Source organism: Poecilia mexicana, unplaced genomic scaffold (genome assembly GCF_051168715.1).
Source record: "Poecilia mexicana isolate PSO_F unplaced genomic scaffold, ASM5116871v1 scaffold_7, whole genome shotgun sequence".
NCBI lineage: Eukaryota > Metazoa > Chordata > Actinopteri > Cyprinodontiformes > Poeciliidae > Poecilia > Poecilia mexicana.
This window is the reverse complement of record NW_028263376.1, coordinates 23975658-23995230: the sequence shown is the minus strand read 5'-3', so window position 1 is coordinate 23995230 and position 19573 is coordinate 23975658. Positions and strand designations below refer to the sequence as shown.

General features: G+C 41.3%; 1 protein-coding gene across 1 annotated transcript; it reads right to left on the bottom strand.

Moving 5' to 3' along the window:
* Window positions 1-3198: 3198 nt before the first annotated feature.
* Window positions 3199-19542, bottom strand: emilin3b (elastin microfibril interfacer 3b). Its single transcript, XM_014996059.2, has 6 exons — window positions 18256-19542; window positions 7052-7174; window positions 5983-6233; window positions 5580-5893; window positions 5123-5473; window positions 3199-5032 (listed from the first exon to the last, which is right to left on the bottom strand). The coding sequence occupies exons 1-6, from the start codon at window positions 18438-18440 to the stop codon at window positions 3887-3889; spliced, it is 2370 nt and encodes a 789-aa protein (XP_014851545.1). The 5' UTR covers window positions 18441-19542; the 3' UTR covers window positions 3199-3886.
* Between the last annotated feature and the right edge of the window lie 31 nt (window positions 19543-19573).

The window sequence follows — 19573 nt, the reverse complement described above, 5'->3', positions numbered from 1 at the left end:
AATCCAGCTGCTTTCAGCCCCCTGGGGTTTAAACCCTCACGGCTGCTGCTAGCCCTGCTTTAGCTCGCTTGTTTCTGAGACTTAGCGGGAAAGCGTTTTCTTTCCTGAAGCCTGTGTTGTGGCTTCTCCTGTCAGGACGCGAGGCGTACAGCTGAGAAACGAGGAGGCTGTAAACACATCTATACTTCCACCTCCCACGTCGTTCATCGTGCTTGACACTGTTGTGCTTTCTGTCTTGGTGTCCGTCCTTTTGGCTCCCCTGTCTGGCCCGCTCTTGTCACATCCCTGTCTATCAGCGGGAGTATTCCTCGTCAGTGAGTCTGCCTTGTTCTCTCAGCTTGCCTCTTTCTCAGCTGACTGTGACATGGCCGCTCACTCTGCTCTGTGTCCTTCTGGCTGCATCTCCTCGTGGCGTTCCTTCCTCCAGGATATATAATCATCTGTCTTCAACCCCCTGTTAAAATGCTACACTACTTCAAAAGCCATTCTTTCTTGGTGAAGCATCAACATTAACAGGAGGGCTCTCTTTTATTTGGAAGCACAGTTTCTTCCACAGTAAGTGGTGATTGTGATATTGCAAAAAAAATAATAAATAAATAAAAAAAATACCCACTGGGCAAAAACCAAGCATGACTAAAGCAAGTGAAGACGATGCAACTGTCGCAAACAATTACTAACAGAGGATATTTACATTTACTCAATGGACTAGACCCTTAACCAGATTCCAGAAATCAAATCTAGTCTTCATTATGACTGCTGAAGGCAACAGACTCTTCACTTTTTGACACGGAGGAATATTACACACACAGGTGGACTCCAGCAACAAATTAGGTAGCGTCTGACGACAACTTAAAAAAATTTTTTTGCTCTACCCTTCAAAGTTAGATTTTTTTATTATTTGGCTTTGTCACATAAATTTACATTAAAATACGTTATTGTTTGATTCTGAAAATTAAAGGAGTAGAAAGACGTCGCAGAGTACTCTAACCAGACCAACTGAGTGGCAATCAATGTTGCCCCAACAAGAGTGAAATGCGGAGAAAGTTCGACGTCTTAATGTGGCTAAATGCTAAACTTCCGACGCTAATTTCAGGCAGCATGGGAAGGTTGCTGAAAGACAAACATCCAAGTAGATCCTGTAAGAAGACGAAAACATTCCTGCACGTGTTGAGATATATAAATCATGACAGAAGTGCTGTAGCTTACCCTCACAACAGGTCTGTGTCCCCTTTCTGTATATCTATATTTTCTTTTTCCATTGACCTCAGCCTCCTGCATCCGCTCCGTGTTTTGCTTCCAGCACTGTCTTTTTTTTATGTACAGCCTCTGGCTTTCATTATGCTGAATAACTTTATCCTGTTCTGGTTTCTGTGAAATGTTGTCTTTTAAAGCTACGTGCTGACGGCCCACAGAAGACCTGCTGACGGAGCTTTTGGCCTGCAAGAGCAACAAAATTCCACATCTCGCTTCCTTTCTTGCTTCACTCACTGATATACATTCTCAACTGTTGATGTGGCACACATTGTAATACCTCTCACATTTTCACCTCATGCCCTTATTTGGGCTGAGTCTGCTTGATGTGATTACCCGTCTCATGCCGTGACAGTTTTTTTTTTTTTTTTTTTTTTTGCGAGATGCTCCCTAACTGTTTGAGAAACATGAAATGAGCACAGCTTCCTGCGTGTTTTAATTTATTTGAGTCTGTGACAGCTGTGCAGCCGTTCCTAAGATTCTTCTGTCCCATATGCCTCACAGTGTACATTAACGACATATTTCTGGTCCCCATTACATTCTGACAGGCAGTTCATTAATAAAAGATGCTGCGTTCTCAAACTGTACGATGATATTATGTGAAACCTGCAGTAAGTGCAACCTGACAACTGGCTTTGCTGTAATTCCCACCACATTTACAGCCTAATTCCGTGGTAACAGACACTGAGAGGAATTGACACTGCTGTTTAGCCATACGCTGAACTATTTTTGGGTGAAAACTTCCGGGTGGAATTTCATATGGAAACCTTTGACTGGCTTTTACTACCTGGCTGGCTTAGAGTTATGTACATATTCCTCAACATTTTTTTTTTTTTACTAAGAGTATCTTATTCCTGTCTGTTCTTTGCAGGATCTTAAAAGAAATGTTTAATGTGAAGTTTTTTGTTTATCCATTTCCCTCTGTGTTGCTCAGTTTCTCAGTAAAACTTTTGCTTTTTTTTTTAAGCTGAGGGGAATTTTCGCTCTGATGTAGTTTGCCTGAGTCGAAAGAATAACCGTTTTGTTATATTGGTTTTTCTTCCGTTACATATCTACCGCCATCATGAAATATATTTGCATGATGCTGCTTGTTGAGAAAATAAATTTAAAATAAGCTAGTTTTAAAACTTAACATGTCTTGATTCAAATGGCCTAATTGTGGTTTTGAAATTAGTAATGTATTCTGACTTTTTGACCTTTAATTTACCTGTAGTTCCAGCAGATGGTTTGCTAGGATCGTTTGAACTGCCTTTTTTCTGTGTGGGAAAACAATACAGGAGAAGTTGTAGCTTTTCACACTCGTCTGTGAAAGGCCGTAAACACGGCAGGGGTTTCTGGCTTCAGATAAAGGGTCAGAGATAGCTCCTGGTTGGATGAGCAAAGATACGCCTTATTTGAATAAATTAAAGATAAGAATACGCCTTTACTATAAAACTTTCTACACAGAAGTAACAAATTAGATTTGCCCTTGCAATTCTCCAAAGACATCTTTGTACGTCTTTGCTTTTCTTTCTTTCCTTCTTTTCCAAGTCTGTCAGGTAAACGAATGTATGTCTCCGTTGTTCTGCAGTTTCTGGTGTAAGTTTGTGCATTGTCTTACTTCTAAGTTTATGCATTGTCTTATATTGGATTAAACTCTGTAATTCTGTGACGTCAACACACATTGTTGTTTTCCTTGTGGCCACACGTGGCTCGCCGAGAGGACCTGGGATCCAAAGGAAGAGAGAGCCAAACTTTTTCCAAAGTTAACTAATTTAGATATTCTCTTCCTTAACATGCTTCAGTGGTTAAAATGAATATGCATAAAATGGAGGATTAAAAGCCACTCGGAGTTCACACCAGATCACCACTTACAAGAGACCAAACAGTTGCACTGAGCTCATCGTAGTAGACTGTCTTAAAGTGTTGACATGATCTTTTGAATAAAAGGGACCCTAAAGGCACCAGTCTTGAACATTCCGATTTTATTTGATTTTGATTTCAATATCATGAAATGTGCTCTCACTGTCCCCTTATGGTCAATCGTGGAACATCTTTGTACTTTAGATAAATGGGTCTGGAAATACGGACAACTCTTTAAGCAGATATGTATGCAAGCAATTTTAAAACACATTTAAAACAAATATGAAAAGAAATGTACATAGCACCAAGTTGACATACAGTATTTGCTTGTTTTTTTTTTAAAGACAAGGCTAGTATCCATATGGGTGGTGTCAGGTATGCTTGTCAGCAGAAACCTGTAGCAGCATTTTTCTCTTTTGTTAGCATTTCTCCATAAAAACAGTTCAACATCATCATTATGCAGTCACTTCATATAAGTTAAAATGATAGCACATACACAATCATAATACTCAAGAGAAATACAAACAAATGCCCTACAAAAATAAAAATAAAACAGTTGTGGAAATATTTTTTGCCATGTTACAGAATCAGAAAGAAGTTTTTCTTGTTTAGCTGATCTGGAGCCACTGGAAAAAGATGCTTATGTGACCTTCACCAGTTGCAGTAATTTGCATCTGTGCAAATGCTGTTTGAACAAGAGAGGCAGAAGCAAAAAAATAAAAATAAGGCACTTGGGCCTAGTCAGAAGCACACAATACAGTGAGTCCTTCTTATTAAAACTGTAGCCTAAATGCTACTGGTCATTGTTTTGTTTGGTGGCATCCTTGGATGCAAAGTCTTGGACTTGACCTTTTGGATCATCCAGCTGCTCTGAATGAGAGGTCATTGTACCGTTCACCTGGCTCAGAATGGCAACAGAGTGTTTCTCCAGCTCTGCCCTGATTCTTTCCAGGCTCTCTGCAAGTTCCCCGAGGCTGCTACACTGGCTCTCCACCTGGCTCACTCTGCTGTCAACGACCTTTACCTCTTTCTGCACTTCCATTGCTGTGCTGCGGCAGCCTTGAAGCCCCCCTGACAACTGTCTCTTCAGAGCTGCTAGCTCACCCCGAAGTTCTGCCAATCGCCTCTCGCTTGCTCCAAGTAGGGAAGCCTGATGGCCCATGAGTTTGGTGATTCCTTGCACTTGGTTGACAATTTGATGCTCCCTCTGCTCCCACGACGAGTTAGCGTGGCCCACTTCAGTTGCAATGAAGCTAATGGAGTCCTTCAGGCCCTTGAGAGTGCGGTTCACAGAGTTTATATTGACCTTTAGCAGGGTGATCTCTCCTTGAACGGAGCCCTCTGATTCCTCCTGAGCAATGCGGAGTAGCAGGTTATTCAAGGTGTTGTTTAGGTGGTCCAGCTGGTTAGAATGGGAGTCCAAACGGTCTGTCATCTTCTTATCCATTCCTTTACATTCCTCACCTGTTAAGGTGTCTGTGATAGCTTCACCTTGTGGGGTGGACTGGGCACAATTGGAAGTGCAAAGGAGCTCCAGGTCTAATAGCTGTTTCTGAATTCCACTCAGGTCTCCTTCTACTCTGCTCCTGACTGAGTCAATCTCTGTCTCCAGTGCGGGAACCACCTGACCCTCCAGTAGAGCAGGAGTTGTAGCATTGCTTATTTCTTCCACTGCCACAAACAGCCTCTCCTCTAGAGTCTTCAACTTGTCTTCAAGCAAGGTTTTGAATCCATCCAGACCACTGTGAAACCCTTCAACCCCACCGAGTTCACCATTGGTGGCATTCAGTCTTCCTTCCATGTCCACCAGGCGCGTCTCGACTAGGGTCTCTATATGAATGGTTTGTTCAGAGAGGGCCGTCTGCAGCTGCCTCTGAGATTCACTTATATCTTTCACAGATTCTTCTAGCCGCAACACGCGCTCAGACAAGCTGTTCACCTGTAATTATCAACATATATTTTTAGAATTAATTATCAAGGTTTTTAATATTACAAAATTTGAGAAATTGTGGACTAAAATCACCCATACCTGTCCACAACAGCTCTCAGTCAGAGTTAGACCCTGAATCTGAGCTTGCAAGGTACCCAACTCCTCCCTAAGGCCAGTCTCTCTGCCGTCCAGAGATTGCTGCATCTGCTCCTGGCCATCCAAGTGCTCTCTTTGGCACTGCCGCTGCACCTCCCCAATCTTCTCCTCACAGTGGTTCTCCATGCCGGTAAGACGCCGTTCAAAGCCGTCGAGGATCTCAGCTCTCACACCAGCTAACTTAACATCCAAGATCTCGTCCAGATAAGAGGTTGAGCCTGGACCAGGAATGGGTTCACCTGTGGCTCCATCCAACAGTTTCTTCAGCTGGCCATCATGACCTATGACCATACCCTAAAGAAATACATATATATTCAAAAAAAGGTACAAAAACATTTAAATAAAAATCTTAGAAGAACTGCGATGGTTGCAATCTTTATACCATTTCAAGACAGGGTACCTGAATTTCTTCCAAAATGTGAGACTTGGCTCGCAGCTCATCCCTCACTTCAGTCACTCTTCCTGCTAAGTCTCCAAATCCAGTTATGGTTCCTCCTCCATCCAATCCATCTGGGATCACCCCGAATCCCACCGTTGAGTCCGGTGTTCTTGGAGGGTTGGGCAGCAGGGACACCAGTAATTTGTTGGTTTCTTCACGGAGGGATGTTCGAAGTCGCTCCTCGAGGCCAGTCACCACACCACTGAGGGTTTCTAGACCCTGGGTGAGGCGACGTAGGTCCAGCTCCATGCGGTCCAAACGTTCACCTGTCACTCCTAAACAGTCACATTGTTACTTGGAATTTCAAGAAAAAGCTTGATAAACAAGATGTATCTGGACCAGACAACCATGGCTCATTTCTTACCATAATTAGGTTTTCCTCCGGGGAAGAATTTGCCTGGATCCAATGGAGCTCCTCCAGGCTTCTGGTCCACTGGAGGTTTTGGTCCATGAGGAAATCCCTTAATACCGGGGCGATGGGGACCTATGATGTCAGGTAGTGATGTGGGCCCATCATGGCAAGCTTCACCAGAGTAACCAGGGCAGCATCTCCATTCGAGTTCAGTCACAGTCTTATACCCCACTTTGTATGTTGGCCTGTGAAATGTTCTATACCTGAATGAATCGAGATACAAATAGAATGCTTTCTGTCAGTGCAAATAGAGATGATTCAGCTATATAAATATGCTTTTGTATGTTAAATAATTCAACCTGGAACAGATTCCAGATGGATAGATGGCACAGAGAAAAAAAAAAACTGCAGGAAGTTGTTTTCTATGGGATTAAACGTGGATTAAAGGAAGATTAGGAGATTAAGATAAATTGTGGTGTAAATGGTGTGGCATCAGAGGATTGAGCTCAGGTCAACGCTCAACTTTAACATTATCTTGTTTAAAATCAAACTCACTCTCCTCCTTTAACGCACACACTCACAGATTGAACTTTGAAGATAGAGTTCAGTAAAATTTTTCTGTCAGTGTGTTTTAAATACATATTGCATAATATCAGAGAGGATACAGTACAATTTTCAACATTTCTTACTAAACCATTGGGTTAGAACTCAATTATTGACACATGATCTATAGTTTGGGAATGTCTAATCCACATCTAAGATGGAAAATAATTAGAAAATTAAGGACTAATTTCCCACATTTTTCCTGTAAGCTGTCAAAATAATAATAATAATAAAAAACTGACAGATGCATAAAACCTCCAGCTGTAAAACAATACGTGATTTGGTCACTAGAGGGCAGCACTTGCATGGGTTATATCAGGGAGGTGTCAGTTGTCTAATGCAGTTTTTCTAAAAACATAAAGTCACAATTGCACACTTTAACCATTACACCAAAGGAATGTGAATTTAGATGGACAATTCACTAGTTTAAGATCGTTTTGAAATACTTGAATTTTGTTGATCAGGTTTTTTGACATACATGACTACAGGGCATTTCTGACCCCAGATGCACTTGGTGGTGTATTCAGCTTTCACATAGGTTTCCACTCCATCCTGGAGGATGCAGGTGATGTTCTTCTGGACCATGTAAGCACAGTGGTTTCTGCGGGCATAAAAGAATTATGTCAGATTGAAATCAGGCCTAGTGAAGAACAAAGAAAGGTTAGACATAAATCACTTTTATTTAAGATCCTATAAGCTTTGTTCTCCAAATTGTAATTGTAGACAAGACTCAGGTGCATCGACAGCTGAAATCACTTTAGCAAATCCACTAATTGAAAAAGCTCTCAAATTAGTGTTGCACTACCAGTTCAGAAAATTGGACTGATTTTTGATGTTCACCCTGTGGAATATTCAATATAATGATCTGAATTCATTTTAGCCGTTATCTATAGCGCCTGAGTCTTTGCCAGGCCTGCTCAAAGAAACCAAACTGTGCTGGCATACTGAACAGCCCTGAGGGACACCATACAACATGTTTTGTTTCTCAAAATAGTCAGTTTCACTTTAAACAAGCACATAGATGCTTGTTTACATCATGTGAAACTTTTACTCCGCCCATAGCAGAGGGCTGTAAATGTTTCTGCTAGAAAAAAGATATTTGATAAAGACAGATCTGATTGTGTTCCTCTAGATCCAATTATCCACTGGGGTTCTGCTTCGTGTAAGTATTTCAACTGGGTAATTGTAAGTCTGTATATGTAATCATCCATTACTAAAGCACTGGTTTAAAGACAACATTGTATGAGTTGGCAGCACTGCATTAAGCTACACATCAAAGAGTGGTTGATACGAGTCCTTCAGATGGACTCAGAATCCACATAACACTTGACTGCAGCTACTTGTTGCATCATGCTGGAGTTGGGCCTTCTCTGTCCCCTCAACTCTCTCTTTCCAGCCAGCGCAGCTATAGCAACTGTTAAATTTTTCACTTGGACTCGCTGCAACTCGAGAAGTGACGATCCAAACTCTTCAGGCTTACATGTGAAGAATTGCTTTTTTTTCTTTTGCATTCAGTGGGGACTATTTAACAGCACATGCGGTACTTAACATCGCCTCCTAGATATTTTGGCGTAAATAGTCATGTTGGATGCAACAGGGGGATTTGAGGAGGGTTGAGTTAACAGGTTCAGGGAGCAGAACCAGTTCGAAATCTGCGAGGGATCAGCTTCTGACTGCATGGGCAGAATGTTTCGCAGTGCCACCACTCTGAAAGTGTTGACATATGCTAATGGGATCAGATGGGAAAGGGCCGGAATAAGAGAGCTCTTTTCATACGACCCTGTCAACCTGCGCCGGTGTTGTACGTTGGCGGCATTCAGACTCATGCACGTGCAGCTGCAGCTGGTTGCTGCAGACAAACAGAAAGCAAGCAGATTTAATGGCTGGAACGATTTATTAGATGAGGTTTACTGTAGGTATGGCGGGTGGAAATTGCACAACCAATGTGATAACGTGTTTGGTTTCTCGTCAGATCCTCCAGGAAACAACTTGACACATGTACAGCGAATATGACTGCATTGCTAATGGACTGATTTCATGTTGTTTTCACCCAGGACCACACTTGGAGGCTCTTTTTTTTACAATCTCTGAGAAATTTTGACACTGATCACTCCCTCTGCTGTCATCTGTTGCTCTGTACGCCTCAGAGGAAACACACACACACACACACACACACACACACACACACACACACACACACACACACACACACACACACACGCACACACACACACACACACAGCCATTTTTCTTCTTTTCCTTTATCCACTTTCTCCGGGGCGTTTTACAGTGATGCAAAATGTTATATAATCTAAATCAGATTTGACATCTGAGGTTTATCTAGAGCATTTGCAGTTTGTATTTGAGAATGTGAATGTTGAGCAAAATGTGCATATGTACTTGTAGCAGCTGACAGAAAGCAGCTTAGTGTAATGTAAATAAATCACAGGAGATGTGTGACCCTGTTCTTACACACATGTATGGAGTGCTGCTGAGTGAAGTGAAAAGTGAGCATGTTTGCCAAGTTGTTTGTCAGGTGCACATCTGGAGGGTAGAGCCCTTCAAACTGACAATCAGCAAAGAAGACATAAGCCCAGAAGAAGAAAGGGACAAACTGGACTCTCACATTCCTCATCACTGTTTCTGTTTTCACAGTTTGAAGTTGTCAGTGTCATTTGGATGCATTTCTGTATAATATTTAATCCTCAATACTCCAAAGAATGACACCAGGGAGAGAGTAAGGTGCTGGGAAACAGTTTGGCTGAGATTGCTGTGCATGGTGGAAATCCAGCTCTACATTCTGTTGCCATGGTGACACTTGCTGGTGGATGCTTTTCTTCAGCAGGAAGAGAGAAGCTGGTCAGAATTGATGAAAAGATAGATGGAGTTTCAGACCTATAAAATTTGTTATAGGTCTGAAACTAAAGCAGCGGCTTACTTTCCTTCAGGACAAGAATCATAAACGTTTGGCCAGAGCGACAATGAAACGGATTCCTGGATTACAATGGGCCAATTAAAATCAACATTGATATATAAAATTGAGAATCAATGGTGGGACTTACAAATTGCTGACTTGCTCCACCCAGATTGGCGATACTTGAGATACTCCAGAAACAAAAACAAGTGAAACTCTAGCTCTAAATTTGCATATCACCATTTTTGTTTTTTTGGTAAGAATTGTTTTGCATGTCTAATTTTTCTTCCACTTCAAAAATGTATTGAATTTTTGTAACTTTTATCCCATATTTTCAGAATGAAACACATCCAAGTTTGAGGTTATTATGTAACAAAATGAGAGGAAAAAAAATCAGTTGCATTGAAAGTTCTGTTGTTCCACACTGCAGTATTGGGCAAAGTAGATCAACTCCTCTGTTGTATCAAACAATATTTGGGTTCTTACTTGAAGGACAACAATAATATGCCAAACCTGCACAGTCTACACAAACCCGATTTCAAAAATATGATCCCTGGATATAAAAGTTGAGAGCAGTCTTTTTATACGTTGTTATTTTTTCTGCCATGTCTGCTCCAGGGTGGGGAGACATTTGTTTTGGCTCTCGGTGTGTTCTACAGCTGGGAAAAGCCCTGATCTGGGAACTTTGGAAAAAATAATAAGAAAATTCAGATCCATGTGATCTGAGGTGGATGTGAAGATCAATGGTGAAAACATAGATCAGAAAATCTATTCCCAGATTGTCCCGAAAGGACAATTTTGCAAAATAAAGCAACCCTCTTCAACTGCATGATCAAATATAACAGATACAAAAATAGTCCCAGATCCTCTCCCTTGCCCTTTTCATGTGTGTTTTTAGGGGATAAGAGGCATGACGTCCCTTTCCTGAGTCTCCATGCTGAACTATGTCTCAGCAGTCGCCCAGAACGAACAGATCAAGCACCGTTTGTGAACAAGCTCTATAATTTTGAGGGGTCTTCATGTGGATCCAAGTGTTGGGAGAATTTAGGAACAAATTTATTAAAATATATTGTTTATTGTTCACACAAGGTGAGCAGAGGTAAAAAAAGAAAAAAAAGAAGGTAATTGTGTCTCAAAATTGTTACAACTTGATCAAGTGCAGTGGATTTGTGAGTTTGTATAAATTACCTAGCAAAGGTGTTCAAACCCCTCAAAAGTACAACTACCATATCTTCACTCAATGCAACTCGAAACGTGGATGTCATATTCTTGAATTGGACGTGATTAATGCAGTGGAATCTTAGACTCACTGTTTTCTAAAATAAAATCTGTGAGTTTTGAAGGGGAATGTCTTTGCCAGCTTTGCACGTAAACAAGATTTTAATCAAATCTACTTTGGAAAAAAAGGACATTCTTGCTGAAGAGAAATGTCCCCTCAGTATGTTGCTATACACCAGCTTCTTTGATGGTGGGGTGATTGTGTTCCGGTTCATATTCAGTGTCAGTTTTCATTCTAAAAGTTCAAATTTGGTCTCATTTTACCACAGCACTTGTTTTCATGCTTTTTTTTTCTGTGCCCCTACATCTGCATACTTGTATTTGTATTTGTATCACATTATATTTAATTCTAAAAATTTCTAGAACCTATTTTGTGCTTAATTTCTTTCCACTTCCTTTAGAGTTTAGTGACCTGTTTTAACGATTAGATTTACCCAATGTGCAACCTATAATGTTATTTTTCTTGGCATTTGCCCTGTCAGAATATTCCTCACTTAAACTTTAAATCTCTTCGGAGCCGTCTCCTTGATCTGTCTGCCGTGTTTGTTGGTCGTCACGATGCTGTTTGTTCACTAATGTTCTCTAACCAAAAAACATCGGGCCTTCACAGAACAACGCACATTGAAATGACATTACACGCAGGAGGAAACTGCTTACTAATTAGGTGATTTTCTTCATGCATGCAGAACAGGAGCAAAGAGCAGAGAGAGGAAGACGAAGTTCAAACCATGTCTTTCACTGATCATAAACGGATCACAAACAGGAGAAAAACGAAATTACTCTAAAAACTGCAAGGAGAGACCTGCTGTTTTCCAAGTATGAATAATTGACCTCTTGTGGATAATAAGTCACAAAAACTGCACGATTCTGGTGAGAACTCGCTTTGCTCTAACTTTTGGTTCCTTTTATAGGTGAAGGTTAGACTTTAGAAATCCTGACGTAGTAAGCTGTTTAAACCCATTAATCCAACTGTATGTTGTTTGGTGTCTGTTTTGTTAAATATGGTCCAATATAATTCATGTTTGACCGAAGACTGGACTGACAAAAGAGTCCAGATTGTGTTGTTTTTTAACCCAGCAGTTTTTAAGAGCATGTGTTATTAGAAACGCCCTTGCCGTCTTCTTGAAATTTGCAAGAAAACACAACCAAAATGTGAGAAAAAAACAGATGTCCAGTGTGGGTGTATACCCTTGACATACCACCCAGTTGTAACCTCTGCAACTGAGCCAAACTCTGTAACCTCTGCTCTATACCTCCTCACCTGACTTTAGTCCTCACTGTCACACCGCACAACATTTTCGTTTCACTTCCACCGATTGACTGAAGTTTTTAACCTCCTTTCTTCTCCCTTAGTCAAAAGGTCCAGCAAGTAACAGTTTTACAGCATCATAGGGAAAGAGCAGAATTGCCGTCAAAGACTGTCAGAACAATATTACACCTCTACGCTTCTTAGGCTCAACCTAACTCAAGGTTCAACCTTCCATTTCACATTGCGTCATTTTTCCTTTTAAAATGTAAAAACTGTTCAACCATGACTGCATGCCAATCGTTTGCTCGCCTCTGTCACTGATATTGGATTATTTATCTTTCCGTTTGAGATTCCGCTTGGCGTCCATGTGTTGCCTCATCATCATCAGCCTCTGTTTGTTTTGATACTGCGACACTCGGTGGCTCATCTTCCACGCTCTCACCTGCAGGGGTCCCCGACTGTTTGAACCCGGGCCACCGCTGTCGGCTCGGACAGATTTACGACTGGTCGGGGGCTGATATGCAATCTTTTATAAGGCCTTCAGCAGCTGTGTCTATAGGCTAACAGATCTCCTCCAGGGCCCATCTCTTTTCATAAATGCTTTTAATGATGCCAGCTGGCGTATCTTCAAGCTCTACGGTCTGGTTGACTGCGGCTTCTCCTGGCTAATGATGGAGGTCAAAGATACTCCCAGCTCTAAAACCTTGGGGGATCCGTCTGACATTCGGAGGAAAATGTCAGCCGAGTCACCTTCCATTATTACACCTCAAAAACATGGGCTTTTTATTTCAATTCCCAACTCTTGTAATTGCTAATAGAGGTATTACATGTTAGCTCATGGATTTGTTGAACACCGTAATCCTTCTCTACTTCTTTTAGGTATTTTTTATTTGTTTTTATGTTGAGCAGGAAGAGGCAAAGACGCCCAAGTTAGAAAAAAAAAAATCTGCTTCACTTTATCCCTAGGCATTTCCCAGAGCACATAATCTGCTTTACGTTTTATGCCTGTGGAAGAAAAATGTGTTTAAACAGTATTATTAGATTAGTTAGACTCACTGCAGCTACTGTGTGGGATATAAGCTTCTCAGTCACTGAATAAAAATGCTTGAAAACAAGAGCAGGGTACACATCGTAGCTGTAGGACAGAACTGGAGCCTTTCATTGAAAACACAAAGTGAATCTCAACTAATTGATTTTTGCCTTTTCATTCACCAACTCTGCACAAACTTTGACATTTTAAGAGAGAGAGAGCTCAGTTTTCTTGTTGCTGTAATTGAAATAGATAAACAGAACTATAACGCAATCCCTTAAGTTTTTCTCTGCTTATAAAACAGATTTCTTTGGTTTTTGACAGTAGTCCTCTGGCTACGTACTTAATGTGGACACCATGTGTGCAGAAGTGCTCACAGTAACCAAATACCTCAACCCAACGCCAAAAATAATTACATCTTAATTTCCAGGCTGATCAGCTAAATCTTCAGAAACAATATCCTTTGGCGTATTTGCAGCTTATACGTTGGCAAGAAGAACGGGCTGTCGTGAACGGGAAATGGACGGAGAAATGTAGAGAATAAAGTTGTTTTAATTATGAAAGGATGTTTAGTAAACAAGGTGTTAAGATTCATAGCATGATTAATTTGTCCACTTTTTTAGGAGAAGACCATTTTTTTGTTTGAACAGACCGACACCTTTCTATTCCTAAATGGTTCATCTCAAAGTACCTGTCCTCTAAACCCCAAACAAATTCAGCATCACACCTTACATGCATTATTTGCACCTTTGTCAGATTAAAATTTAGTTCTAATTTGATCCTTTGATAGTGTTATAATTAAATCCAGCTGATCAAATGATGGCAATAGGAAGTCCAGCCAGTTGCATTCACTTTGCTCCAGTTCCTCGTCTCAAATGAACGACTCCTATTGACAGGTAGGAACTGGTTCTGAGTGGCTCTCTGCTGCAGTTTTCTTCATCAAACAAACATCTGGTCTCAATGTGGCAATATGATGTGATGCGTCAGAGAAAAGGTAATGGACGTCATCCGTGTTTTTTTCTACATTTTCTACTTTTTTCTACCTCCGTTGTGCTGCAATAACTGAAAATTAAAGCCAACTCTTACACAAAACTTGCAATCCAGATGGGCCCTCCTGAGTGTAAACCTGACTAAATACCAAATGCAGATGCTGAAACCACACAAAAGCCTCAATTAGAGCAACAGGGGAAGTAGAGTTATTTCTTCCGTGATAAAATCAAAGCTATCCAGAACATTTGAATCATCTTGCGTTCATGGAGAGGTAAAACACAGAATGAGAAATTGCCTCCGTTTCTTTGGTACGCTGAAAGCCTTTAAGTTGCACCAGAAAAAGCCTGAAGTTTGATTAATAACTCGGTTAAAGGGAGCTTGGGACTTTACTGCCCAGTCTTTGTAATTCTTAGCAGGAGACTGGCTCCATTCCCGTCCTCCACTGGGCACTCAACCCAAACTTACAAGAGCAACCCACAACCTCTAACCTCTATCAGCTTCCTGACCTTTGCCCCTTGATCTCTGTCCTATACATCACCCAAAAACCCACAGATATAACTCAAATCCGATCGGCGGTTACAAGTGACACCCAACAACTGCCAGGATTCGAGATGATTTTTTTTTTTTTTCAAATGACTTGTTTGTTGCTTCTGTATTCAGTTATTCTTCCACTGTTTTATAGTAGAGAGGATGAGAATCTTCACATGCAATTATTTTTTTTGTGTCTCTATTTTAATAAAAAGAAACTTTAAAACAGAAGGAGAAGAATATCCTAACATTTGCTGTAGAGTCAGGGAGAGATACAGTGTCTAAGCCGTCTAAGATGTCACTGACTGTCAGAGGCTTTCAGGACCATAAATTGTCTCACAGCAGCAAGTGGTCGCATTGAATGAAAGAAATGACTGTGAAATCAAATCACTCGCTTTGCTGCCAAAACATAGATGATAATTGAAAGTGACGACAAACCAAGCTGAGGACTCCCAAATATTTCAGCAGCAGGAATGTGTGTCGTAAAATGTGACTGTGTGCTCAGCAAGACACAGAAAAGGTTCGACCTTGGAGATTTCCTCAACGCAACTCAAATCTACAGACACAATAAAATATTTACGCAGTCGGAGATAATGTTGCGTACGAGTTGCAGAACAAGTGTTATTATTAAGCCTCTGTTTCCACTGAGCAGTCAGGTTGACAACATCTGAGCTCTCCTAACACAAGTGTCTGTCGGACACTTACACGTCCTTGGGCGCCGTTGCTCCAACAAGGACATCAGCTCTCGATAAACATCATTGTTAAACTCACGGGCATGAATGTTGAGAAACAATGCCTACTGAGGCTCAAAAACGCATAGAGAGTTACCTGCAGAACACACAAGCATGTGGTAGGTAAATAGTTAATTTTTGTAGCACATTTTCAGCAACAAGGCAATTCAAAGTGCTGGTAAATGAGTTAATATGCGGAATCAGGCATTGAAATAGTTTCCAAGATAGAAATAGATTTGGCACCATGATGATGAGCTCCTTAATGGATGCTTCTGTCTTATGACACTGGCATGCTGCAGATGTGTGGAGTGATGCTAAAAACACCCAAAGGACTGAGGGTCAAAACTGCACGGACTGTCAAATTTTAATTTTTGATTAATAAACGCTGACGTAAGACTGATTAATAAAAATGAATGCTTTTTTAATGTCAATTCAGCTTTTAATGAGTCAATGTCAAAACTAAGCGCTTGCTATTTACGTTGGAAACTCGTACCGAAGGGCAGCTTCCTATGAGCTGATGAAAGGCGAGGTGCAGAGCTCACAGTAAAGTCCTGAGAACGGTCAGAGTGAAGCAAGAACCTTGCTTTTCTTTATACGTTTGTTAAAAATCTACCCGTTTGCTGTTTTGCAAGTTGTCACTGGAGCTTTGGCAGCTCTAATAATAACAGGTTATATTCAGACCTGTGTGAGCCCTGTCACTTTATAAAAGCTTGCACTCAATGCTGAGAGGCTGAAGGTTGGTCCCCACCTAAATAAAAAAGCTGAATGCTTGCACGTGTTAGTAATTTGGAGTATGCTGGTGTGATGCTGTTTAAAAGCTCCCGTGACAGAGCTTTTGTTTGGATAACTCCATCAGCAATGTGGTCGCTTACTTTTCCCAATTAATAATAATACCAACTTGATGGGTTTTTTTCTTTTCTTTTGAAACATGCATCATACTAATTTATAGGGTTTTATACACATTCAATTTCAAGTTAATGTGAGGAGCAAATCCAGTTTTGCTTTTACAAGGGCAAAATAAACGGAACAACTAAAGAAGGATCTGTTTCAATAACTTACCTGCAGTTGATCATATTCTTTGTACGTTAGTATAAATCTGGTCGATGCTGGCAGCTGAAGCTGATGGGTTGTGTGAGAGAGGCCAAAACCAAAGCAGAGTTGGTGTTTCCATGAACAGTTCATAGAAACACTATTTTGTGAACCTTAAAACCATCTTTATGCATGTTTACTGTGATTATTCATATTATTTAGTTACTACTGCTTGAAAACGCTTTACATGGCTGATAACTAATAGTGCACTACCTCCTAACGCTGCCCGTCCATCCGTCCGCTGTCTGTACGTGCTTAATCTAGCGGAGTTGGGTTGAGGTTATGGGGGAGGGGCGGTGACGGCCGGTGCCAATCTCTGGCAGTCGTTGGGCAAAAAGTGGGGTGCAGGTTGCCAGGTTCTAAATAACCACACAATACATGTGTTGATGTGTTTCAAGGCTCATAAAATAGTACTTGCGTATAAGGAGAGGCATATTTAATGTAGGAGAGCCAATAAAGTAAGGTTGGGTAAAAATTGTTTTAAGATGGTAGAAGTTTGTTTTGGTCTTGGCTTCTCCCACAGAACTTGTTAGCTTCAGCCCCCAGCAACAACTAATAGAGATTTATACTAACGGCAGGCACAAGGAAAATGATCTAATGCATTTAAAAAAAATGCTTATAAGCTTTACAACCTTTAAGCAAAACATCCCTTTAAAAATTCTTAACTAACCTTTTAATGCAGGTTGAACTGTCCCCCCCTTTATTTTATTTTTTTTTATGTAACGTCAAAATGTGGCTCACTTCTCATTTTGCACATTTGTATAGTGCACATCCCAAAAGAGCAAAACAGAACAACCGTGTTCATGTCAACATTAATTTGGCTGCTTATGAGGTTCTTATCCCAACAAAGTTCTGTACTGTGAGCTTCTAAACAGCATCTCACCAAACTGAAGTGGTTTCCAGATAATCGAGCTGTTAGCTTCAACCTCAGGGACCAATGAGTCTGGATTTATACCAAATGAAAAAACCCAAGAGAGCTATCTTCTACAGGTATGATATTAACTGCCTTGACCTTTTTTTTTTTTTTTTTTTTTTTTCGTACAGAAGATTGCTTCCAAAATCCTGAGCTTTCCCTTTACAGGTACAGGATGAGGAGAGGCATATTTAATGTAGAAGACCCAATAAAGTAAGGTTGGGCATTCAGCGGTCTCCTGGGGCATTTTGAGTGGAGCAGCAGGTAGCTGGGGAGCTGTCCAAAGACATAACAGTAATGATGGGAAGCCAAGCACAAAAAGAAAAGGGGGAGGAGAAAAAGGGAAGAAGAAGAAGACAAAAAAAGAGAAAGTCTGCAGGTCAGGCAGTCGCCGCTATCTACACAAACATATGCGCAAACTTTAATTAACCTCACAGGTGATGTCTATTTAATATCATCTCATAGCTGGCTGTGCTCATTCAGCTTGTTTTCTATTCATTAGATACGACTGAGTAATAGCCCCTCACGTATTTGTGTGGATACATCAGAGGAAACAAACATGAGTCCACAGTGTTATTGTTTCAGTGTCGACTGGAAATCCTTTGTGCCACTCCCTTCTGCCAGCAAGCATCCAGCTGCGCTGTCAGTCTCTGCCACCGACGCCTTCCTATTACAGCTCGCGTTCACTGCGAGGGATCCCATCGCTCACTCTGCTGCATCATAACGACCATAATGATGACTTTGTTTCTGTGGCGCTGCGAGCATGTTGCTGCTTTTTACCCCCTGGATTGTGTTTAGGTCTGAGCCTGCAGAAATGTCAATTAAACCCTAACTAGAGCCAATGTTCCTGCAACAGAGCTGGCACGGCTCTGTCGGTGGATGTTCAGCATGGGCTGAAGTCTAGGCTCATGTTTAAACATCTGGTAGGGGAAAACATTATTAACTGTAACGGACACTTACTTGTGGCGGGTCATAGGCTTGCTTGGCGAGTGCTGAGGATTGAGTCCGGCTTTGTAGAGGTTGTATCTGCTTCCATAGAACGGGTTGATGTGGCCTCCGTACAACGTCCCTTTGCTGTTCACCACAGACAGCATCACTCCCAAGAGAAAGATCTGTGCTGAAAGCTGGCACAGTTTGCTCCACATTGTTGTGATTTAAAAAAAAAATCAGTCCCAGAGTCTCAAAAAAAGCAAATGCCTGGTGATGCAGACAGGTTAAAAAAAGTGTCAGCTTTAGTTCCACATAACTGTATATAAAGTCATCTCTTGCCACAAGTTGGAGTCTTGTTTTCTTTAGTGGACCCTGAAGGAGACATGGAGCCCAAACTGCTATAGCATCCTGTCCCTTGTGCACTTTCAGTTTTCCAAGTAATGCAAAAAAAGTCTGAGCACACCTAACATGCAAGTCAGAAAGGCATAGAGGATGAAGAGGGGAGGGCACGGAACAAAGGCAAGGAAAACAACCCAAAGGTGATCAGGAGGAGGGGAGAGGAGAGCAGAAGAAAGAAGAAGATAAGGGAAGAAAGCATCGAAAATTCAAGCTCCATATACACACGTGCAAGATTGTTCAAGACCTGCCGACAGGGTTCGACCCTCCCGGCAATCGGCTCTCTGCACGAGTGAGGGTGTGTGTGTGAGTACAAGAAGCAGCGTGCTGCTCTGCAGCCTCGAAAGGGGCAGGCAGACAGCCGGTATTTGCATATCCCACCCTAACTCACTCTGTGTGCTGAGGGAACAGAGTGGCAGCGTCATTTGGTCACTGCTTTTATTGTTTGTTTTCCCTCATCGATACAGAGAAAGTTCAGATTAAAAGATTTTATTTTATTTTATTTTTTTGTTGCCCTGTTTTTCTTTCTTGTATATTTTTCCCCTCCTTAATTTCTTAAAGATGTTGTGCCTTTTCCCCCCCTCCCTCTTCATCTCCTACAGTAGCAGCTGTGCATGAAATATATCCCAATGTGCAACACCATGTGTGTTGCTGAGACGCTGCAGAGCTGGACACAATAGACTTCCTCCTTGCTTCACTCCAGTCAGTCATTAAATATCCTAACTAGATCTTCGGTCAACTCGCACACCCGGCCACCTGCTTGTGCTACACTGCCTTTCTGTTTGATTTTCAAATTCAGGCTTTACTGCCCTCTGTGCCTCTTGGTTTTCAGGGGAAACTTCTTAGTTTTTAGGTGCTAATGCTTGGTCAAAGAGGCTTTGTTGCTCTATAAATTTTAGAAAAATGACCCAAGATAAAATTTCTGCAATCCAAGCAAAGTGGTAAAAAGACA

What these genes read in the sequence shown, in the direction of transcription:
- emilin3b (XM_014996059.2), bottom strand. Translation starts at nt 18,440, where the DNA reads ATGTGGAGCAAACTGTGCCAGCTTTCAGCACAGATCTTTCTCTTGGGA. An exon ending in CAGAAATGCCCTGTAGTCAT is followed by an intron (nt 6,234 to 7,051) that starts GTATGTCAAAAA and finishes CGATTCATTCAG; the next exon opens with GTATAGAACATTTCACAGGC. An exon ending in CGGAGGAAAACCTAATTATG is followed by an intron (nt 5,894 to 5,982) that starts GTAAGAAATGAG and finishes GTGACTGTTTAG; the next exon opens with GAGTGACAGGTGAACGTTTG.